A 25615-nucleotide genomic window follows, 5' to 3' on the forward strand; every position below is an offset into this window, starting at 1 on the left:
CACTGATTCCTTTTTGTCTTGGCAAACAACATGGTTTACAGTAATTAACTGAAATAAGACATCAGGGAGAAACTGGCATCTACAACATCCCTTATATCAATCTTGGAGACATGCTTCAAACACTGCACAGAATTACTCCTATGCTTAACAGTACTACAATCAAATGCTAAATGAGGTAGAAGTCTATTTGACTTATTAGCTGGTTTTAGATGAATCAATTCAGAATTGACACTTATTTACTACATGAAGGCACAGTTATAGTCAATACACCGACATTCTGCGAACTATACAATTGTCTTTAATTCTGGGCTAAGTCAAAGAAATTGAACAGAAATTGAAAAGGTAGCACAGAACAATCAAAATCCTTTCAAAATTAGGAGTATTAATGCTGTTTCAAAAGCAGTATAGGCAAAAGATAAAATTTCTGACATAAAAGCCAAGAAATTCTATGTCAGAACAAGAAACAACAATATGGACTAGCTTGAACTTCATTTATAGTCAAGATTTTCACAAATGAATACATGAAGTACCTTTTAGGTCTTGAACATATACTCAGAATACAATTACTTAATATTAGCTTTACCATTTTTACTTATGGCTATTTATTTTAAATGGAAGATAGTGATAGCATAAAAAGTGAACAGTAGAACTGCAACATTCACAATAAGCAAGCCACTTTGGGACTTGACAGTTTTATAACTATCTACGTAAGTTGTATTAAACATTATTTTAGTAAAAACATAAGTTTCTAACCAGCTATATTAAATTAGTGCAATAATGTTCCAATTTAAATAGCAAAAAACATTTATTAAAAAAGATGCACTTAATTTATATGTTTAATACAGCATTATTATCAGTTTTAATTTAAAGCTCAATATACTTGGGAAGTTCTTCAACATGTCAAATTGCACACAATGAAGCTTTTAGTAATACCTAGGACACCTTAGTTAAAGAAAAATTTTAAACGATGCACGAAAAAGCTTACCTTACAGTATCTCAGAGATTCCATCAATGTCAAAAAGCCTACTGTGGCCTGTTTATGTATACCAAGAAGTTCTATTTAAAACAAAATACAAATTCTAAGCCATTTTTTCTTTCAAAACTGGTTAAGCAACAACAATTTTAAAAGTCATGCAATTTTGGCTATAAGGGCAAATCATCCAGGTATAGTCAAAATCTACAAAAGTTTAACAATTTTCCTCTCTATAAAATAAGAGCCAGATGGGTGTCTTTAAATTTTACTGTTGACAGCTCTTTTCAAAAGTTGTTGGATTTATTATGAGATGAAGTACTTGTAACTTTTATCAAAATTATTCTCAGAAGAACTTAAGAGAAACAGCTATGCATATATGTATTTTCCTTCCTTTTTTTTTTTTTTTTAAAAGACTTTTCAGGCTACATCTATCTTAATCATGTCACATTCCAAATATTAAACATAAATTTACAAATGATAGTTTTATTAGTAGGAAGGAAAGCATTCGCTCAACTTGATTTTCTGTACTGACTTCAATTTAATGCATCATACACCTCTCAAATACACACAACTGTCAGGAATAAACAAAATATTTATACACTAACTGATTGGAAGAATACTTAAAGCCTTACTTGAGGCTCTCTAATAAAGGACATGAAAGCACTCCAAAATTCATACATAGAAACTAGTTATAATTATAAGGATTTGAAGAAGGTCTGAGCTTACATACACATCACTTCAACAGCGCAAGTACTGTCTACTTGAAAACAGCTCTACTAGCTCCCTAAACACGGTCTAAACAAAATGCAGCACATATCTGATCCTGCAAACACACACGAAACATACACCATGATCAATTTAACAAGACCCATAGTTTTTCTTCCTCAGAGAACATTAACTTTCATATTTGAAAGTTCATTCTAAAACACTGATTCTCAACTACATATTTTAACATTGAACATTCATGTACAACAGCATAAAACTATGATGCCTCTACCCATGGGCTAAGGCTTCAGGGCTGTAGTAAATGAAAGGAACTAAATTAAAAAGTTTTTTTTTACTTCCAACTCTGCATTTCAGTGTAACTCTCAACATTAGGCATGGTAAGCCATGCTTCCTTTACCAACTTTGTTTACCTCTTTGAATTTTGCAACAGTGCAGAAGTTAGTATAGTAATGGTTTACCTTTTCCCTCTACTGTTAAACAATCCCAAAAAAAACCCCCAAACCCCAAACCCAAAAATCTTAAAAACACTGACTTGTTTGTTAGTACAACTCCTTCCGCAGACTTGTCAGCTATATGTATCAAAAGGCTCTCTTTGCTGTACAGAATTCTTTGATCTGAAACAGTGCTATCAAACCTACTAGAATTAAAATGTTCAGTGGTGCACAGATAAGACTCTGCAGAACCCCATTACCTCACTGACTCAAGGCTGTGTGGCTGTAAACTGCCATACGCTGAGACAACTCACCCTTTGAGCAGAGGGCAAGAGAGCCAGCCCAACCAAAAAACTACTGAAGGATCCTTCAAACTAGGGTCCGGCTATGGCTCAGAATTAGCACATTTGTATGTGCCATGAAGAGAAATGAATGGCAAAAGTAAGCAACAGTACATTAAAGGAATAATTTTAACACGTGACACATATTTCTTAAAAATAGTCAATAAAATTCAATGTAAAGTTCAGCCTGATAAACAAAGGCTTCAGATTTAGGAGCTAATGCTTGGAACAGAACAGCAAAGTTACATACAAGTAGTATTTACTATTCAGAAAAAAAAAAAAAAATCAGGTTATTGAATATTTTGTTCCCCTGACAGATACCTAGATGAGAACTCTGACTGATAACTGGAGGAAGCTGGGATCCTGCCTACAACAGTGGCTGCAAGGCGTGAAAAATCAGTAGTCAAGCTACATAAATAGCATATGTGAAAACCATAGTCACTGGTCTACCTATGCCTCCTTGAGAATTAGTCAACAGAAAAGACAGACACAAAAGTAAAAACCACTCTCAGATGAATTATAAGGAAACAAAGGGAGACTAGTTGCCTAAAATCAATATTCATCCCTGTGAGCATCCTCACCCCACAGAAAGAAAAAACACTCCTGGAAGAGAACTGTTACCACCACATATCATCTAAGAAAATGAATATGTATGCCTCTAGTCAGAAAATTAGTTTCTTCTTTTTTTTTTTTTTTTAAAGTAGTTTTGCAAAAGACTCAGATTTCTAGAAAGGCTGAAAAACGGAGCCTTTAAAAAAATAGTCAAGCCCAAATTAATGGCAGTTTTAAAAACCTAACGATATTGCTAACCGTTTCAGAATGCTGCCACCTAGTGACAACATGGAACACCACTGCAAATACACCATCAACCACATCACACCCATGGCTTTATGCAGTTGATTAGCACCACCTTTCCCCCATGCCCAGGAACACCCTTCCTGTCCCCCCCAGTTTCAGAAGTCCCTCTACTGATTATGTAATCATGGAAGTATCTGAAATCTCTTTCCATTATGTTTACATATGGAAAACAACAAGCAGCACTGGCAATCAACTCTGTATGGCAATAATGTTAAACCTCCCAGGCTGTAGTTGGCTTGACCAGATGAATTTAAGGTAAGTCACCAGTAACTGAAGCAGAAAAATATAAAGCCAACTGCAGAAAGCAGTCAGCAAACACATTCAGTTCTTGTTTTTTCGATGCTGGCAGCCCCTCTAGAAAAGAAACTCACAGCACTGACAGAAAAGCAGCTGAAGACTACAGCCAGATACAAAATACAGGAAAAAATATTGGAAGAGAAAAGATGACAAAAAAGGATTGATAGATAATGGAAATGTGACAATGTATCCAAAATTCAGTCTTGCCTTAAAAGTTGTGAACAGTACAGCCTGTTCTCTGTCCTTCTTTTTGATAGAGTATCCAAATGACTTTGTAATAGATACCGCTTATAGGCTTAAGATAGTGAATAAGCTAGTTCTAACTAGAATTACCCCGGTGACTTGAAAAAATGGAGAGCTCCCAAGAGGAGTTAAGTCCAATTAATTGACTGGTGAGAAACTAACAGGACTTATAATAGATTTTTAAGAGGTACTGAAGATTATTTTCTGCTCCTCCTCCTCCTCTCTCTCCCCCAAAGATGCTGATGTTTCTATGGCACTTTAGAAGTGCCAACTTTAGGGAAGAACTGACTGAGAACCTAAATGTGAAATATTACCATATGCAAAGACAGTTCAATATTCTCAGAAAAGAAAAAAAATCCAACTTGAATAACTAACAAATAAGGTCTATGAGAAAGATAATCTGAAAGACAAACGAGGGGATAAACTGCAAGATTTAAAAAAAATACATATTAAATTGCAGAACAGCAAATTATCCCAATATAAAGGAAAGTCACAAGAACAATCCAGATGCATTGATCACAATCTAATAATTCAGACTGATAAATCATAATCTAAAAATCAAAACAAGAAAATTAAAGATGTTGAAGAGAACATGGAGACAAAATCAGCAAGGCTAATTGCAACAAATTTCATTTAAAAAGCAGGGGGATGATAAAGGACAACGATGTTCTATATTCAGCATGAATCGGTAAGAATTACATGATAAAACACAAAATGAAATGATACAAAGAAAACAAGTATTCAAAGCCATCTTTGCTTTAATTCATGAGCAGGTAAATGGTGCCACATACTGAAACAGATTAACAATGAGATAATGGTGTTGGCCCCCAACAAAGAACAAAACTGGCTAAAACCGTAAATGAGACAGACACGTTCAAGCTCGCAGAAATGAAATGCATTATACAACACTCTAGTAGCTAGACAGAATAAGTCTCGGAACCATTAATGATCACCTTATGTATCAAAAATAACAGAGGAGTCAGGAGACTAGAAAAGGGAAAATAGGGCACTTCACCTAACAGAAACAACAAAAAAAGCTAGACAAAAAAACCAGGAGAAAGGCTGATTTTAACCTGCAAAAGATCTTGAAAGAAACATGTAATCAATTTGCATGCACTAGGAAGCACCAAAAAAAAAATTAAGAAACAGCCGGTACAGGCTCATCAATAATAGATGGCAATAATCCAATCTGAACCCGCTGATAAAAAATTACTAAATAGGGGTGAGAAGAGTTAGATACAATATCCAAGCGACGTTCTGATAAGTCTGATGCTGACATACAGTCTGTATGGTATCATAGCATCATAGTATAGTTAGGGTTGGAAGGGACCTTAAAGTCTGCCATGGGCAGGGATATCATAATCAAGCGGAAGTCTAAAAAACTCTCAAAGGAGTTTATACTACTTTTTCATTGTCAAGACAGAGAAGTTCGATTCAGGTCTTGCCTTGATCTGTCCCGAATCTTAGTTCAAGCCAGTATTTTCAGTGGTGACTTAGAAGATGGAAAATTGTTGTAAAAAAAGTGCTGATGAACTTGAGATGGACTTCGTAACAGCAGAACAGTGGAGGTGAACATCTGCATAATCCAAAGTGTTCGTGCTTTCAGATAATTTTCTCTTGTTTGTAAGATGAAATGGAAAAACCACAAAAGTCCCCTAATCATCTCAATGGCCCTTCACTGGACTCCTTCCACTATGTCAATGTCTTTCCTATACTGGGGAGCCCAAAACTGGACGTGCCGCTCCAGAGGTGGTCCCACGAAAGCCAGGTAGAAGGAAAGAACCAGCATTTCCCTTCACCTGCTGGCAACCCTCCTACTAATGTAGCCTAAGATGAAGTTGGCCTTTGCCAGAAGGGCACACTGATGAGTCACATGCAACTCACTGCCTACAAGGACCTTGGGTCCTTTTCTACAAATCTGCTTCCTAGCCAGTCAGTGCTGCCATGTGCTGTTGCATGGGCTCATTCCACCCCAGATGCAGGACTTCAGTAAATTTCATGTCAGTCCATTTCTCTAGCCTGATGTGGCTGCTCTTAATACCCGCCCTGTCTCCAGTGTATTGATCCAACCTTCACACTTTGCAGAGACTGCACTCCCTTTCAACATCCAGGTTATCAGGTACCCTATGATTTCAATCTGTAGCTGACAATCCTGTATTCACAGGTATTAACACCAGATATTTTGTGCAAGTATGTTTTATTTCCATTGAGGTCTGCTTAGATCAAAGGATAGGACGAGGACACTAAAACAAGGACACTATCAAACCAGAAATATAGCATATTCCAGATCTGTAAGTCAACATCTCATGGTACATAAAAATTATGAACAAGCATAAACTAGAATCAACTTACTCATTCCTGAACATTCTCTGTCTCCATCCCACACGTTAGAAACAGCATGTCCCGTCAACAGCAGGTTAATCAAACTTTGGCTACACAAGAGAAAGAAAAGGCATGTTAAAAGGGACATAAAATTTATTTCTGAAGAAGGGGTTATCTCTAACAAAAGAAAAATCTACTGAATTACCCAGAGAGCTAAGGAGACATTCTCTAACTATATTTCTTTAATTAGCCTATATTTGTAATTCAGTGACGCTAAAATGATCTTCACTTTTTCAACCAACAATTTGAAAATTAGTCCTCTGGAAATTCAGCAATAACAGAAGCATTTCCTCAGAACTGATGTACTAAACAGAGCAAGCAGTGAAAAAGGCACACTACGTTAAATCTTTCCTTTAGCTATTATAATTATAATTGGATCTTTGTTGTAACGTCAATAATTTCTTGAAAGAATGATGTTACAGAAACTTAAAAAAATTAGCCAACTAATCTATTTGAAGTGGTAGCAACCGTATTTCGCAGCTTACCTTCCATGACCATAAACAGGATCTATCAATGGCTCAGCTGCATCTTCGATTTCATTTTTTATGTTTTCAATGCCCTGCAGGAAAAAGAAAAATTTTTGCTCTCTTAAGGAATGAATTGAAACATTTAAAATAAAAGAACGCAGTAGTATAATATTAGGAGGCTGATATTCTTATATGAATTGATACTTATACACACTTCTTTATCTTGAGAAGAAACGTTAGGGATATACAAGGAAGGATGTTTACAAAATCTGTAATACTGCCAGAGCATAAAAAAAGACATATTTTCAAGTTTTTATGCTGGAAATGTATTGCAACATGAATGAAGATACCACTTCAATCATTTATCTAGATTTCACTTAGTTCATCAGCTGAGTTTAGCTTTCACCTGTTACAGAAAAAGGGTTACATGATCAAACTTCCTCTTAACAAAGAAACAAACCACAAACCTTTGTCAGTATCACAGAATACAGAAAAAGCAACACTCCAAATCTGTTTGTCCACACTGAATATTGATCCCAAACTGCATCCTTCAGTTCAGGGAAGCTTTTGAATGCTCGTTTGCTAAGGACAAAAAAAAAAAAAAACCAACATAAAAGGAGAATGTATTTAGATGAAGCATTAGAATAGTGTTACAAAGCACAAGTAAGAATTATTAATACCTAACATGAAAATGTCCAAGTAAAAGCAGAGTAGAACTGGTGTTATACACAGAATGATAAGCTGCTCTGGAGTTACTGTAACTGCCATAGCATCATTAGTATTTACTCACTAGAAAAAAGTAAATAATTCTGGAGCAATGTGCAAAAACAAACATAGTTTTTTAAAGTTTATATATGTTAAGTTTTATTTTTTTTTTTTTATAGTTTTATACCCTAACCATAAATTTAGTTACATCTGTGAATGAGGTGAGAGGCCTGAAGCAGGAATTCTACAAAATCTTGTTACTGAGAATGTGAAGACTGTATGTGACCAAAATAAAGTCTGCATTATGTAATGTCCTAAAAGATATTTAGTCCATAAACAGCAAAGCAAAAAAAAAAAATCCTCTTAACTAGGGAAGGTTATCTTTCAGGCTTTCAAAGTAATTATTACGTTTCCCACGTGAATTTGATTTTGTTAGACTCTAGCTTTGGAAAAAGCAAAATGTTCAAGACCACGATTGGTATATTATCATTTGAGAAACTATCTGGTTGTATAATAGGGTTGCTGCCTGGATGGTAAGACAATACCACTAACTGCATGTTTAAAAAGAAATAAAAGTAAAATAACAACACAGGAAAGGAAGAGATCCATGAAGATTCTAGTAAAGTAATTGAATTTCTTCGGATATTTAGAGAAAAATATTGCTTTTCAGAACACAAGCAATAGTTTTTTTTGAGTAATTCAAGCTATATCACTGCTTATCTTACAATTATGTTATTTTATATTACAGTTGCATATTAAAATTAAAACGTATATTTCTTTTTAATTTCTTTCACAGTAAGTCTTTTTTAGTAAGTCTTGCTTAAAAAAGAAAAAAAAATCTGCAAAAATATATCCATTGATGAGTTCACTCTAACACTTGAGATTTTGAAATGATGTTTCATGACCAATAGAGTGTACAAGGTAATACAAGGTATGCGATACAAATTCTGTTCTGAAATCCATCACATAGTATGCTTTAAAGGCGTATGCCAGAGAATTCATTTCCAGTGAGAAACACTAAGAAAAAGTGAAGTGGGTACCACAAGACCATATTCTCCTCTTTCTTCTTTCCTCATGTGACAATGGGTTTAAAGAACAAACTATAATTACTGCTGGTAGAATAAGCTGTAGTTATTTCAGTTGAAATTAGTACTATTTTCCATCTCAAGCTCTTTTTTTTTTTTGAGATTCTTTTCCTCTTTGAGTCCTCTTTGTGGATTTGTTTGTATAATGATTACAGTTGTCCACTGTGAAAAAAAAAAAGGCTGTTACCGTTTAAGATGAACTGATTAGAACAGTAAGCTCTGTATTTACACCTCAAAAAGACAACAGCTTTTAAAGTATGAAACAAAAATCAGTCCTGTATATGAAAAATGTTTCTTATGTTGTCTCAAATCAGGACAAATACTAGATAACAATGTTTTGTTCAGTATACCTCTCACAAGTGTTTCAGATAGACTCACCTATCTGAAGGCGAGTATAAAAAAAATGGAGGATTAGCTTCTTTAAACTACATGTGAATCTTAATTGTGTTCACATACTTGAAATGCAGAAGTTATTCAGCCAATGTGACATTACATTGCTCCAGTTTTATTTTATAGCCTAAAGCTTATGCTCAAAATAAAATTCCGTTTTAAATGGTAAAACGCAAAGAAAAACCACCAAAACCCCCAAATCAAAACTTGAAATCCAAGTTTAACCTGAGGGGCAACACACAAAAACCTCATCAACATATCCCTTTCAGGGCTGTGAATATTAGTGTAACTTCAAAATATTATATTTTAAATGTTCCAACATATTACTTACTGAATTAATGCATGAAATCGCTCAAAGCCAAGCTCTTCGACAGCCAAGGCAGCTATACACAAGAGACACTTTTCAGCACTACACATGGCAAAAAATGACACAAGATACACACAGCAAGCTAGTATACTTTCAAGCTTTAATTATATTTTTAGTTTTTAATCCTCTCTTTGACATATAAATTCTTTAACTGATTAGTATAAACTAATTTACCGCAGCATTAAGATTCCATCATACAAATTATTGAGAACATTTCTATTTGGACTAATGAATTTATTACAAACAAAAAGCCGCTGGAGTGTAGACTTGAAAATATTTGTCAAATACTAAGCTGTTGATTTTGTACAAAACTTGGCTGTCACAAAGTCATCAAGCATATGCATACTATAGTCAACAAGAAGTATTATTTCCTAGAAAAGCAAGCATGATTATTTGGATCATTTTATCAATGTAGGTAAGCTGTATTTTTTCTTAAGTTACACATTCCTGTTACTGAATTTTGGGTTTTTTTCCTGCCACTTTTAATGCTTATTTAGTACAAACAAATGAGTAGAATTATTATATGCAGTGTTAAACACCCTGTTTTTAAATAAACTCATTGTTTTCTGTTAATGATGGATAAGTAGCCTTTCAAATAAGTGTCACGTCCAAGGCAGAAAAAAAATACAGCAGTAGTGTCTTCCCAAGTTCAACACAGGCTTTATACTTTTGTTCCCCTCACAACATTTCCAAACAAGGAGATGAAATGAACTTTTAGAATAAAATTTTCTTTTACCAACAGGAAGTTCTACTTGCCAGTTGTGTAATTATCAGATTCTATAGGCACTTAAATATTAAGACCACCGCAGTCTTTCATGCCCTCTATGTCCACAAGGACTTTCTAGTCTTCAGAGTAGAATAACATACAATACAGATAGACCTGCTTTCTGATAGAGGACAATTAATGCTAAATTATTTAAATAATTTCTGGTTATCTAGCTACTGAATTTGATTGCATATAATTCATTAAAGATCTGAAGCCACTAGGGCTTACACTACTGATCAGTTCCTCCCACAAGAATTCTAAAAAGGGCATAAAAGGCCGTTGTATTTTGATTGTATTTTGAAAGATGCAGTTGATCTGCCTATGCACAAATATAACTGATTCTCCAGCAACAGAATACTTTTATTTTCTACTTCAGAAATAAGGCAGGAATAGTCTCAACAGTATTAGTTTCTGTTTTTTGAAAACCAAGAAATTGCTAAAATTAGGTTACCAAGAGCAAAACTAGACTTAAGAAAAATGTATTTCTAAGAGATTTTTTGAAAATATGAAACAATTACTCTAAATTGCAGAAAATGCTGCAGGAACTAACCCTGCTCCAAGAATATGTTTTTGTAAGCATAAAGATAGAGGGACTAAATCATATAAAGCAATCTTTGAACATGGGAACTTGCACTACTACAGCCAGCGCTGGGCCAACAAGTCACTAGCATACACCACAAAAGCCGATGAAAAATGCTATTGCATTCAGTAAGTCTGCTAGAATCCACCTTTTGTTCACATTGCTGGATGATAGGCAGTTTCATTCTGTTACTACAGAACAGAGTGAAATGTTAAAGAGAACTATTTGAAACAAAGGGAAAGAAGTAGAAATCCCAGAAATAAGTACAGCTATACATAACCCAAACAAGGCTAAATAAAGCCAGCACTTAGCGGAGAAGAAAAGAATGAACAGCAATAGATTATGAGCTGCATGAGAAACACAATTGTACAGAAACTTTAAAATCTAATCATGTTTCCTGGTTTTATTATAAATAAATTCCCATATTCAATTCCCAAACAGCAGTAGACTGCCATGTGGAATTGTCTTTGCAATCCTCCCCCATTTCTTAAGTCCTACCAACTACAACAATGCTCATTTCCATTTTTATTGATTACAGCAATTGAGCAAGAAATAAATCTATTTCTTTCACTAGCAGTAACAGAACTCTATATTACTAACAATACCTTCTTCTCCACATCTTTGTCCCAAGCTTAACCAGACAAATACATCATTAAATAGCAGAATAGAAAAGAAAAAAAAAATCCTAACAAATATATTTTAAATTGGGAAGTGTATTGCATTATACACAAGGTAAAACACTGTTTGAAATGCAGACTACAAACAGGAGGTACATCTAGTGACTAGCAGGGAACATATAATACGAACAATGAAGGAAATTAACTTTGCTCATGACAAATGCAGTCTGTTCATGGTAAAAGTACCCTGCTCTTCCTAAGCACATACATGGTATTAAGGACAAGTCAGGCAGAACTTGTAGACTTGTACAGAAATACAAAAAATGCAGATATATAATAGAATGGATTAGTTTATTATGTGTCAGCATTAAGAATAATTATTAATTGAGTGCACGCTTAGAGAGACTTTCTGCTGAACATCTTCCACAGCTAAAAGTTCTTTCAAATAAGACAATTAATTAATAACAGTACAGTACAAGCCTACTGGTAACTAGGCTCTGCTTTACTTTTTCTTCAAAGGAAACATTAAAGTATGAGCAAGAGCTTCAGAGAAAAGTGCAAAAATCCACAGATTTATAATAATAATGCCTATTTATTATCCTATAAAGGAAGAACCTGTTTGTTTTGGGTTTTTCTTAAACAGACAAGTTGTGTATACAAATTGCTGTACAATACCTTTTCTTACTAAAAAACACCACACTCACAGTGAATCTCTTACGTGGCGATTTTCTGTTTTCTCAATTAACACCTAAATCATTATTGTTTGAGCCTTCTAAAGCACATGGAGCATTTGATAAAAGCAGATGAAGGTGACTTGTAACATAGAGGGCTCCAGCGCAACTAATTGCTAAAGCTAGCTCTGCACATATAAACCTACTTGCACAATTCTTACTTTGTAGTTATCCACAAACTGCCGAATAACATATTCCTTCCATCAAAAGATGGCACCTTTATAAGCATGTTCTCATGTGAAGAGTTTTTCGTACTTCTTAAGGCACACATTGGGAACAAAAACTAAAAGAAAAAGAAGCTTATCTTTTAACATGCCTCCTATCAGGAGATTAATAAATACACATCTCAATGATCATGTGTGCACATATAAGCATTCCATCTCACTAGCTCTGCAGCAGGTAGATATGAGTGGATGCTGTTATATTAGTATGACAGATGATGTTCACTGGATCCTTGATATCAGTAACTAATGAAGGAATCAAGATATTTGCATAAAGCATGTAATCAAAAAATTCTAAACTACAAAAAAAAAAATCTATTAACCTACAAGAAGGTGATTTGTTTAAGCTGTTTTGGTACTGCATAGAATCAAACAAAGGGAAAAAGGCTACTTCTCCATAACAGGGGATCCAGAACATTCTAGAACAGGTAAAGCTTTGCATTGCAGAATTTCCTACAAAAGCTCTTCCAAAGTAAAGCAACAAGTGGTCAGTTAAAATATTCCTCCAGTGTTAGGCAGCATGTAGATTTTTCCAAATTAAAGACACATCAGGTCCCAATGAATTACAAAATAGAATTGAAAATATTAGAGAAATTGCTCAAATTCAAGAGAAACCTGGATGTTAGAACAGACAGCACACTGCTTTCAACAAAAAGGATCAATGTCTTTAATTAGAGCAGACAAAAATCCATCTATTGCTAATAGGATCACAAATGCAAAAATCCCATCTGTGTAATAAGAAAAGGCAGTGGATGTGCAAACACAATGTAATACTTCGCTAAGCGATGGGTAATTTAGTACAGAAATGTATCTTACAAGGTTGTTCCTCTTGACGACTAGATTCTGCAGGACTTTCAGAAATACTAGCAGTTTCTTCAGTTGTTTTTCCTCTTATCCATGTTGCCAGAGAGTAGGACTCAGAATTATCAGAGCAAGCCATTTCCAAGATATCACATAATGTATGACAGAGAAGGTTCTTCTGCTCCTCTTCTGAAAGATCAGAAACCTACATGAGTTCAATTGCTGCTAATGAGTATCTTTTGTATACATTGTTATCTAAATAATTAAGTTTACTACTATTATCTTATTAATTATCAATGTTAATACCTGTTTGACTATACTAGACCAAAGAATTATAAAGCTGTCTTTAGAAATTGTATTTTAATATACTTTCTAATTCACTCCCTTTCCTACTAGTAGATTTCAATCAAATATTTATAAAACACATAAGTGCTATAGACAGCCATGGACCTCACAAATGGGAGTTCAGAGACATATAGTAAGCACACTGTATGCCTCATAAAATAGCATGAGAGCACACTTAAACAAAAAGAAAGTGTAAAATATTTTTAATTCTTTTCACTAAAAGATATGTTTTACAAATAAATAAAATGGAAAAAAATAAAGAGAAAAAAGAAGTCTCAGTACCTGGACAGTCTCTCCAAGTAGACTTCTCACTGGTAAAAAGCCTCTTCAAAAGGAATGCCTTTGTTATCAAAGCATAAAATAATATTAAAATACAAGAAATCATCAACTTTTACATTATGTCAGAAGCTCTGTACCAATGCATTTTCGCACATTATTAGAAGGGTTCCAGGCTGCTCGTTGTTCAGGAAGACACTGAGCTGTTTACTGATTTTTGCCATTCAAATTAACTACAAAGGTGGCCTCGTACCAACATTCAAGGTACGTCTGAACCTCAAGCATGCCGCCAACACAGAGTCTATATTTACATAAACATTTCCAGGCTCTCAGGACTGCAGTAATGGAGGGACAAACATTGTGCAATATAACTGATGAATAGCACAGCTCTAGTCACTCTGACAAATTCTTTTAGCAATTAAAAAGCCCACCTCTTAACCATCACAAGCCATAACTCACAGATCAGATTAAAGAAAACTTACACATCTCCATATCCTTGCATGAGAAATCCTAAGCACATATCCAGATTAAAATATATTCACATAATATACTTCAATTGTTCTGCTAAACAGGACTTCAAAAGTATGGCATTTCTCCTTTTCTTACACAGCAACCTTGCTGGGCTTGAAAATTGATTACTTGAAATATTTATAATACATTTCGCTAAAGCAGCCAATGTGACACAGACATTACCCTTCTTGGGACAAGGAATTTGAGAGTTGAGAAAGGATTAGGATTACATTTATATCTTTTCTTTTACTTCTCTTCATCCTGCATTCCCCACTTTAAAGTTACCTATACTTGGATCAACCTGCTGCACTTCCTTGAACAAATCCACTTCTCCAAAAATATAGTTCAAAATCACCCCATCTCTACCTGAGTGTTTTTGTTTCCTCCACTATGTAATTATGAAAAATACAATACCAACATACAAATCTGCAAGTTTCTTAATATTTATTTCAGTTTATTTTTATATAGAAAAAAAGTGCGGCTCACTGATTTCAAACCATTCCTATAATATATGCATCTTACCTGCACAGGTGCAATCACTGCACAAGGGCCACCTTCAAATTGTTCTAATGCAGTTGATTCAGACTCACTAAAAACAAATCCTGTCAAATGAAAAGACTATACTTAGTGAAACATGTAAGCAAGGACATGTTTATGTATACTCCTTCTGTAACAGAAATGACATCTAATTTAATTCACCTCTGAAGACTAGCTAAGTTTTCAAGATTCTTCTTCCTCACGAATACAGATGAGAGCCCAGAAATGAAGTCATGACCACAACGGGCCAACAGCTAGTTTTAAAGAACATTTCTAACAGTAAAACTGTCACTAGACCTCATGCAGCTGGATACTTAAACCACAGTTTTTATTTTATTATGGTTTATTTCTTATAAATCAATTAAAATTTGTTTCCAAGTTAAATATTTCATCTTGCATACATAAAAAAATCTTTGGACATTCACTGATCACACGTAATGCATTTTTATTCCCTATGAAGGGTACAGTATGCCTCCACCAATCTCACCTTTGGCCTGTCATTGCTTCCTACTAGGACTGAAATAAGCTGAATAACTCAAATATTCACTTGTAAGCACTGAAGCGAGCCTCTTAATGGTGTTCTTTCAGAGAAGAAACACTGTATTTACTGAGATGCAAGATCATCAATTTTCCCCCTTCATCTTTAATGTATTTCTATTTCAAAATAATTGTACAATCACACAATAGAGCAAACGCTGGAGCAATTACTACAAAATTGTTTGCTACCACCTTCCCCTTAAACTTGCCTTCAAGATTTGATGATTCATGGCTTGTATTTCTCACAGATAAATGCATATACACGGACAATTACCTTGATGAAGCTGACACACAGCAATTCAAGTCACAGCGAGCGCTATTTTCCATTATTCTTTTAAGTGCTTATAAGACTGTGCTGAAGTGACTCCAGTTCAACATAATCTACAAACCATGCAACAGTGGTCAGCAAGTAACCCGCAAACACAAGACAGCAGGAGGCAGGTAGAAAGGGCATACACATGCACATTTTTGCAGCAGTGTCAGTCTCTGTGGAAAGAACATTCAGTGCTTCTTTCCTACAATTTCTCTTCCTAATTCTGTAGTATTATATGCTGCCTTATCAAAAGTATCCCTAACCCTGGATGTGAATTTGAACTGGGGAAATGCATCCCCCATTCAGTGCAGACTTCCACACTACCACACAACAAGTACATTATCCCAAGCAGCACAAGTGAGAACTACTGCATGTTTTGTAGGCCAAATTTCATCATAGAAATGATAGGTGTTCAACAACATGATTTCTTTTTTTAAGATAGATCAAGGTAGCCGTAGTTCTTAAAGAACAATGAGGTGTCCTCTGTATCTGACAGAAAGATCTAGTGTGTTTTTTTTTTTTAATTAAATCGGTGAATGTGCATTACGAAGTTGCATTTTATATCCAAACCCCAGATGCACATCAAGTCTATGTACTTAGATCTGACATCACCTAATGTAGCAATGAAGCTCCATTAATCCATACTTCAACCAAAATTTGCACTTGTGTCATTTCACTCCCGTTATATGCCCTAGTAAGAAATATCACCAGCTCTTTAACTTTCTGAGTTAGTTTGTGCAGGCTTATCATATTAAAAGGCAAGTCTCTACTTTGAACTGTTACTGCATGCCATCTAAGCACACTGAAACAACAGTGGTTTTTTAGTTGTTTTAATGATTTAGCCATTGCAGAAAAACAACATACTTGGATGTGATACCATTTAACCACATTTAAGAAATCTTGAATTTGTTTCACATTCTTCAGGCTTCTTACAGGAAGCACGAACTGCCTCCGCTTAATCCTGCCCTATTTTTCAAAACTGCTTCCTAAAAATAAAGAAATTACAGTGTGATCCACTAGAGCGAATACAAACTTGAGACAGACAATGAAAAACTGATATTATGCAGAATACAACTACAGGATAAAACCCACATGTAATACCTAAAGGAATACTTCATTTGTTTTTACTTAAATGCTGATTAATACTTAATAAACACCAAAGTTCTAAAAGCCATTAAGCAAAAAAAAATTGGCTTCAGGGGTGTTGGTCTTGCTCTCTTTTTTAAAAAACTGTACAAAATTCGAAGTCAGCTCAAGTAAAATTTCAGAAACCAGCAGTTGGGAGTCCAGCTGGGTTCAAGACAACCTCAGCCTGTAATCGCACCTACCTATCTACCTTTTTAGCCATCTACAATAATCACATCTTGGGCAATCTCCACAAATGCCCATCAACCCCACACTCTTCCTACGATTCACAGGAATGGCTTGGCCACCCTTTAAGCTACCAGCTAAGACTAGCGTCTCTGATACAGATTAAATTCTACTTGTGCGCACTTGGAACCAGTCATATCTACCATACTACCACGACAAAATTTCAAGAGCAAAATAGATGTCATGCAGCCAAAACAATAATCTTTTTTATTAATCTGCCTGCCTTTTAGCCCTGAGTATAATTATCATAATTTACCTGTAAAAAGCGTATCATTATCATTCATCATCCCTGTCATTTATAACCCTGTTAAATATTCCATTGACTATTTTTTCAACATCATTACTGCTCTACTGCCTTAATCTTTCTGGCAGAGGATGGCAGGAATTTTATTACCTTTATTTCCTCAAAACTTAGCATTTACAAGGCCCATGTTTCTTTTCTTACACCTAATTCTAATCTCTTCTACATACAGTTTGCCAAAATTAACATATGACTTAATTAACTACTATTGCCTTTCATTTAATACTCCACATCATGGTCCAAAGCACTACAAAAAACATTCGTTCTTCTGTTATGAACTCCCCACTGCTTTCCTGTATCCTTTTACTATTTGCCTATTACTAAAAAATATCTATTTTTTTTCCATCCAAGACACTCCAGACATTAGTTACACAGTCATTGGGCAAATGCTGTATACCCTTCAGTGTTCTCACTCTGTGAAAGAACTAGTTCTGCCTGAATGATAGAGACAAGGGGAGTAGCTAAAGAGCATGCAACATCACCACGTCAGAAAAAAAAAAACTTTCTCTGATCCAAAGCAGCTACAAAGATGCTGCACTGTGCATTTTTTTGTCCTGTTTTCTGCCGAGCTGGCTTTTCACTGTGGAACTGTATTTCTTTTTCTCTTTTGGGATACAAGAACTGCCTGATAGAAACACTAGAATAATCCATTACTACCCAAGTACAAAGTTTACAAAGGGTCTTAATGTTTCATTCTTTCTCTATAGGTGGACGTAGAATAATAGATGCATTTTGCGTATGGCTTTGTGTTCTCAAAATGTAACTTTATAGCAAAGTGAAACTTAAATTTTCTGTGGGAAAAACGCCTAGACCCAAACAAAACAACTTTTTCCCACACACAAAAGGAAGAAGCATTTACCACAGCAATACCACAACAAAACTCCTCTTAATGGATTGTGGATAAAGAGTCAGTAAGTCCTAAAACAGTTTGATGAAAGTATCCAAATTACCTGGTAGGCTATTACTAAATTGGGCAACAAGCTGCCCCAATTTGTTTGCCTTTTTTCAAATCTTTTACCAAAAAAAAATAATTCAACTTTGTGAAACTTCAGAATCTGTACCCTGGTGGGAGCCTTTCATGTGAGCATTCCTCAAGACTTTTTATTTTCCTTAAGCCTGTCAGCTTATCCCGAGTAAAGAATGGACTCACTAGTACCATACCTTTTCTTAAAATGAGGACAAAACAATATCTGTGCCCCAAAGACTAACTCTTCATTTAGCAAGCTTGACAAGAGGTTTTGTATCTTTCTGAATGAATTTGTTATTTCAAGACAACTGCATTACAGAAGTACATGAAACAATATTTAAACCTCATATACAATAGAAAGGGTGTTGACAGTCTGTCTAAAACAGCAATATGTGGTGATTTTGTCTGTAAAGACAACTTCACTACTCTAAGACAAATATACCCAGGAAAGAAAAGGAAAAAAAAGCCTACCAGGATAAAACTGAGAACAGAAAATCTTCCCTAGAGAAGGTTGTTATGTAGCTTTTCTCAGCAGCATATCCTCTCCGTTTTTCCAAAAGCTACTGTTGCCTCACATTTAAGAGTAGTATGGCAGCAAGAAAGACCACTTCCTACTGGCAGATTTACCAACATCATCTACCTAAACAGAAGCTTTAAGTTGGTAGACATCAGTACTTCTTTCAAGATCTCAATATTTCTCCACACAACGTGCAAATTCCTGGCAACAGGTGTGGCTTCTTCCTACTTCATTTTTACAGATGCCTGAAAAGCAGTCCACAGACAGTGACTTAAAGAACACTCACCAAGGCTTACTTTGCTAAGTGTGACTGGCATCAAAAAAGCAGAAGTTTCAAATGCATTCCACAAAAAGATTTTAATAGGTAATACTCATGGCAGAGAAGCATCAACAAATAGGCAGAGGTGGGCCAACAGGCATAACCACTTCCTCCAGCTGACTGCACAATCCACACTAGTCTATACCCTAACTGCGAGTATTAAAGGATAAACACTTTTCTTCCTGATTAACTGTTTGCACTGAGTAACATGGAACTCCAAGAGACAGAAAGCAGAAAAAAAGCAAATACTCTATAACTCATAGTAATAAAAAAATTACACAGATATCAATGACTATTTCTCTCCCATCATCCAGATTAAACATTATTAAATTAACCTCAGAGGAACACTTTTCAAATTGCTACTTCTGTTTAAGACTTCGAAATATGGCAACTATATTCCTTTTACTCAAAATACATCTGCTTGTCTGGTAATATTACTTCCTAGTAACCCTGCCTTAATTGAGGTCTAACACTTTTACAGCTCAATGGCTTAAAAACAACACTATAGGATCCAGCTTCTCAGCCAAGGATATAACAAGAGCCAATCTGGTGATATTTAAATGTACTTGACCAGAAACAGAAATCCAGGCAGGTAAAAAGAAAGAGGAAATCTGGAAAGAAAAGGGGCAAAAGAAAAGAAAGTTGTCATTCTACTCACTCGGCTCTCAATCTGGAAAGCTGGAAGAGGATCCAGACCAAACAGAGTTTTTTACATTGTATGTTATATGTATACACACAAATTGTAGCATTAATATCCTCACACTATGCTTTTGAAGTTAATAGTTGTTTTGAAAAGACTGTTACATGTGTTTTTTTCCAAAGACCAGTGGCAAAATAACTCGGGTAGTTCTGAAAGGATGCTGCGCTCAAAGCTGCCAGACATTTGTAGTTGTGTAAACCTGATGCCACATGTCTTAGGGCAAATCTGAGAAGTGGCTTCATGAATGTCATTTGTCTCTTGGATCAATGAAGAAAATCACTCCTAACATGGGTATGTTTCTTTAGGCTTCAGTCCTCCACCTTACTCCTTCTCAGCTCATCATATCTATGCCAAGAAACACTGAAGACCGGGCCTCTGTGCTACACTCCTCTGTGTCCACTTTGAGGATTCTGGTAAAAGGGATTTACAAGGTTCAAACTGCAAATTCTGCTGCAATCATAAAGAAAAAAAAAAGTGTATTAAAAAAAAAAAATCAACACTCCACCCCAAAACCTGCAACAATAGCTCTGTAGCAATGCTTTTGTTAAGTCAGGAATCAAAACAATATATTTAAGGTTGCGAATGCAGCAAATTGTGGGAATTAGCGTCACTAACTTCAAACAGCATACCTACATTAGCTAGCTCAGTTCTGCTAGATCTGATCTAATACCGCCCACAGATCACTCTGTCTTCAGTTCTGACCAAATATAACGGTTAATGAGTTTGGTGCATGACAAGGATTTCTGGAACACCACTATGTTTACTGGGAAACTAACTGGTTTGAGTCTTACATTACCTAGCACTGCTGCACTCTCTACTTTTCTTTCGAAATATAAATTAGTTTTCAGCTTCCAAAGGGTTTCAGAAAGGATCAGACATCCAGCAAGTATCTGAGATAAAATTTTATAAAAAATATAAGCCACAAAAAAAAACCCAACAAAACCAAAACAGTTGTTTATGCAAGCATCACTCATACTGTCGGCAGATATGATGGGAAACAAGGGTCTATCTTTTAAACTTTGAAGTCTTTGGAAATAATAATACAAGACTCCCTTTCAATAGATAAATGGTCCAAAATTTTTTTTTTAACAAAACAGAAAGAGACAATTGGATAAAGATATTATGCTGCTACACAACATTAGGAACTGAGACTGACTTTCTTGATTCCCAGCACAGGACCTCCAAACAACACAATAAAATATTGGGTTTTACTACATAAAATCAATTATATTGAAGAGGATACAGAGAAGTAAATAGATGCACTACACAGTATAGTTACAGGACTTTCTCTAAAGACAGATAGGACATAAGACCTCCTTTGCAGGAGCCACCAAGAACATCAGAGGCCTTTTCAATTAATCTTTCACAGGACCACAAGCATGGGGCATTACAATATACGTTTCAATAAATTCTGAAACTGCTAAAATTTCACATACAAGCTATCTTACAAATGTCAGTTTTGTTAATCTAACATTACCAGTCAAAGAAATAGTTAAGCTTTTTAACACAAATTATTTTTTCTGACATTGCAAAAATCTTGTACTGGTACTACAACACTGCCAAAACCTGAGATATTTCAGAAACTAATTATATTTAAATAAAAATAATCAATTTGTTAGAAAGGTAATGGCATTAACAAGCCTGCTTAAATTCTAGGACTTAGAAAGAATTTGGCACTTTTCCCCCAAATATTTCTCACTGAATTATCTGAACACGGATTAACCTAGGGAAAAAGATATGAGAGCCTGGTAATGTACTGTGTCTTCTGACAGGGGAGAAGCTGTACAGGTCCCAAATCAACACCACACACACGCAGAGAAAATATGCATTTGACAAAACTCATGTAAAAAAAACCTGAAGAGCAAGGAACAGAGAACCCTAAGAACATCCTTTTGTTGAAGCCAAATTTAGCCCAAGATTTGAACGCGCTAATTTTTTTTTTTTTTAAACTATAAATTCCAGTATAATTTGTGGATTGCTCCATCCCTGGAGGTGTTCAAGGCCAGTTTGGATGGGGCCTTGGGCAGCCTGATCTAGTATATAGGGAGGTGTCCCTGCCCATGGCAGAGGGGTTGGAACTGGATGATCTTTAAAGTCTCTTCCAACCCAAACTATTCTATAATTCTATTCTAATTTTCTCCAGGAATTAGGGGCATTTTTATTATGATCTTCATGACCATTACCAGAATTCTTCAAAGTCTACAGTAAGTTATAGAAAAGACTATTATTCACTTCTTTCAGCCAGGACAGGTACATGGACTCAACTCTTGCACATCACTTTTACTGCTAAGTCTCTGTACTACACCTTGCAACTAAATTTTTGAAAAAAACGCCAGAAAAACTATATCAGAAAGAACCTATTTGTAGGCTACATAATTTAAACGTTGGGAAAAAAAAATCTTACAAAAACCCCAGCTTCCACGGTTACTGTTGCTTTCTCTCTTGCCGCATGTGACAGAGGGGATGCACCTGCTTCAGTGGCCAAAGAACCAATTTAAAGATCCCCGGTGTGTCCCAACCCCGTCCCCACTTCTGCTAAGTCTACTCGCGATTCCCACGTTCTTGGCCAAAAAACGGGGTAGCTTCCACGAGCCACGCGGAGTAAGGGTAGGAGAGGCGGCTCCAATGTATTTAGTAACACGTTTCCCTCCCCGATGCTTTAAGTTCCTTCGAAGATTTGTGGCAAAACGCGCCTAAATCGCGACAAAACCCGCTCCCAGGCGGGTGGAAGCGCTGCCACAGCCCTCGCGGGCCCCGCGGCGCGGCGGGAACGCCCGGCGGGCTCCGAGGCCGCGGCCCCGGGAGGTACCTTGCGCCCAGCGGCAGAAGATGGTGTCGGCCAGCCCGCGGGGGCCGCCCTTCTTGCCCCACACCAGCTGGACGAGCTCCGGGCCCGACTCGGACATGGCGGGGCGGCGGCCCTGCGGCCGAGCGGCAGAGGCGGCTCCGGCTGCGGCGGCGGCCGCGGCCCCTGCGCAGGGGCGGAGCCGGGCGGGGCGAGCACCGCGGGGGCGACCGGGGGCCCCTGCGCAGGGGCGGGGCGCGCGGGGGGCGGGGCCGGGCGCGCAGGGGGCGGGGCCTCGCCGGGCGCGCAGGGGGCGGGGCCTCGCCGCGCGCCCTGGGCAGCCGCTGACGCTCGGCGGCCGCGCTTCCGCTTCCCCTGCAGGCGCTGGGGGTTCCGGCGGCGCGGGAGGAGAAGTGGTGGTGGTGATGGCGGTGGTGGGCCTCCCGTGGGCCGCCCGTGGGAAGCGCCGGGCCGCCGCAGCCTGGCAGTAGGGCGTGAGGCAGGTGCCTTCAACTGGGAGCTCCCTTTCGCCCCCCCCTCGCCAGCTGCGGTTGGGCTCTGCCCGGGAGGCTCCTTGAGAAGTTGAGCGGGATGGAGTTGCCTTAGAGAAGGCGGCCCGGTGGGGCCAAGAGCGAAGCAGACGGCAGGCAGCGTAAAGACTATTGCATATGGGCTGGATAGATAAAGACGTCTCTGGAAGTCATAATCCTACCAGTATACGCATTTAATGAGATTCGTCTATGTGTTCGTTGTGTAGTGCCTTGGGGAAGTGCTAATGTAACATAGGTTTGAGGTAGTGCTTGCATATACACGTGAAATGTTTTTTCTGTTCTCGATGCAGCTCTCTTCCCTGGCAGTACCTGTATTTGTGCAGTAGTTTGAAATGAATGAAAAGTATGATCATAGAATTGTTTGGTTTGGAAGGAACCTTAAAGATCATGCAGTTCCAACCCCCCTGCCGTGAGCAGGGACACCTTCCACTAGATCAGGCTGCCCAAGGCCCCATCTAACCTGGCCTTGAACACCTCCAGGGATGGGGCAGCCACAACTTCCCTGGGCAACCTGTGCCAGTGTCTTACCACTCTCATAGTTAAGAAATTCCTCTTTATGTCTAAACAGTCCTTCCCCAGCTTTCTTGTAGCCCCCTTCAGGTACAGGAAGGTTGGGGAAGTCGCTACAAGGTCTCCCGGGATAGAGCCTTGTCTTCTCCAGGCTGAACAACCCTAACTCTCAGCCTGTCCTCATATTGGAGGTGGTTTAGCCCTGTGATCGTTATAGCTGTATGATGCTCTTAAACTCTTTAGGACTGTTGTTAGATGGATGAACTTTGAAAGCTTCAGATTTGGAAAATAAATTTTGGGTTACCTAGTTCAGTAATGATTTTTTTTTCCATTAGAGATCCTAGAAATTAAGACAGAGTATTCATGTAAAAGTTAATTGCCGCTCAAATGGGAATTCATGGAGGTTTTGGAGTCAGTGTTGTGCACAAGATTAACATAGAATTCATCAAAGAAAATCCTTCAGGATAGTAACCGTCACCATTGAAAAAACTGGATTAAGGATGTTCTAAAGTTTTTTCCTCCTAAATCTAGAAGTCTTCAAGGTGAAACTGTATTACGTATGTCACTTGGAATTCTTCATGTGATGCACCGATGAAATTTAGCCCACTTCATTATACTTGGCTTGACACTTCTATGGAGATTGAGCACAAATTGAGACTATTTCATGTGCAATCATTCTGAATTAAGTATGAGAATAGCCAGTATCAGGGTGTTGGTAAGCTTTCTGACATGTCATACCACAAAAACTGATGAGAAGGTGGTGTGTTTGTACTTCTGATGTTTAAGCTTCTTGAAATACTCTCATGATTAACCATTTTCTGAATAATTAATTACTGAGATGCTGTCAATATTGATTAGCGGGGTAGACTCTGTATCTGCCTAAGTAATGTTTATAATGAATACCTTTTGATTTTTATTATAAAGAAAGAATAAATTAAAACAAGGAGAATTTAAGTAGAATTAAAGGTATCATAACAATAAAATCCTGTATATACTACAAAAAAGACAACCATCATGTTAGTTTTGGTGTGTTTTGGATCAACTGTATATTAAAATGCAAATTTTCTTGTAGGAGTAGTACTTTAATACTAGGTATGGTAGGCTTGAAATTGTAAACATCACATGAGCAGGAGGGAAATATCAAAGTATGTGTATTTTAACATGTATTGAATATACACGTGAAATATTTGAAATAATTCAGAGAAGTACTCGTACCAAGATGGTGCAAGCATAAGTCAGCTAAAACAAATCTCAGCCTGTCCATTGATGGGAAGGTTTTTTACCAGGAGGAGGAAAGAACTGCAAGTTTTAGCTGCTCTATTCAAGCTGCTGGGCTTGTTCTGAGGAAGCAAATGTACGTTGTAATGGATGCTCAGGGTGCAATCTGAAAAACAATTCAGTAAAAAGATGGAGAATTGAGGGGAGAAGGCGCTGTAAAACAAGGATGCTGAACCATGGCCACTGCTACATGGGAGATGCTGGATGGCATCAGCCAGAGGCAGCAAAAGGTCTTCCTACGCCGTTGTGTCATTTGTGTGTTGTTGAAAGGAAATTAATTAGAATGAGTGTCCTTTGATTTCACTGGTGCAAACAGGTATTACCACTGAAACAAGTATAAGGAAAAGTTCAATCTCAGCCTTGGAGGTTGTGAGTCAGAGGAGGTGCTGCAGTTTAATGCACTATAAATAAGTGCAGCAGGTTTACTTTCTCATCTTATAGTGAAGGAATGCTTATCAGCTGTGCATGTGATTATAGACCCGCAAATGAGCTAGCAGCTAATACTCCTGTAAAGTCACAATGTCAAGTTAAATTGATTCTATATTTCTATGATATTGCTAATGTGCTCCATATAATTTGAATGCAGCTATAAGAAAACATCTTCAGAGTTACTCACTACTGACAAAAGCAAAGATAGTCATGAGAGATGCAAGATGTAAAGCAATTTGACCCATCTTCATTTGGTTGGCATGCATGGAGTTCAATACGGACAAATGGATATTAATCTGGGAACAAGGGAGCAGTTTTGGGCATGGGTGTCAACCAGAACAATCTGCAATTTTTTTTTTTAAGTGTTGGACTGCCATCATGTGGTTGG

General features: G+C 37.0%; 1 protein-coding gene across 3 annotated transcripts in view; it reads right to left on the bottom strand.

The window, feature by feature from the left end:
* The window catches only part of MINDY3 (MINDY lysine 48 deubiquitinase 3), a 52817-nt gene extending 30136 nt beyond the window's left edge, over positions 1-22681 (bottom strand). The window contains exons 1-10 of one of the 3 annotated variants that reach the window (XM_054057410.1): positions 22484-22585; positions 16364-16485; positions 14635-14714; positions 13609-13666; positions 12997-13170; positions 9230-9281; positions 7186-7300; positions 6737-6810; positions 6222-6301; positions 986-1056 (exon numbers count right to left, since the gene is read on the bottom strand). In XM_054057410.1, coding sequence (XP_053913385.1) covers positions 986-1056; positions 6222-6301; positions 6737-6810; positions 7186-7300; positions 9230-9281; positions 12997-13170; positions 13609-13666; positions 14635-14714; positions 16364-16379 — 720 coding nt within the window. In that variant the 5' untranslated portion in view covers positions 16380-16485; positions 22484-22585. Of the gene's footprint in view, positions 1-985; positions 1057-6221; positions 6302-6736; positions 6811-7185; positions 7301-9229; positions 9282-12996; positions 13187-13608; positions 13667-14634; positions 14715-16363; positions 16486-22483 lie in introns of those variants that run through there. The other 2 variants (XM_054057409.1, XM_054057411.1) reach the window with 2 other exon arrangements.
* Between the last annotated feature and the right edge of the window lie 2934 nt (positions 22682-25615).

This window comes from Cuculus canorus, chromosome 2 (genome assembly GCF_017976375.1).
Source record: "Cuculus canorus isolate bCucCan1 chromosome 2, bCucCan1.pri, whole genome shotgun sequence".
NCBI classification, from domain to species: Eukaryota; Metazoa; Chordata; class Aves; order Cuculiformes; family Cuculidae; genus Cuculus; species Cuculus canorus.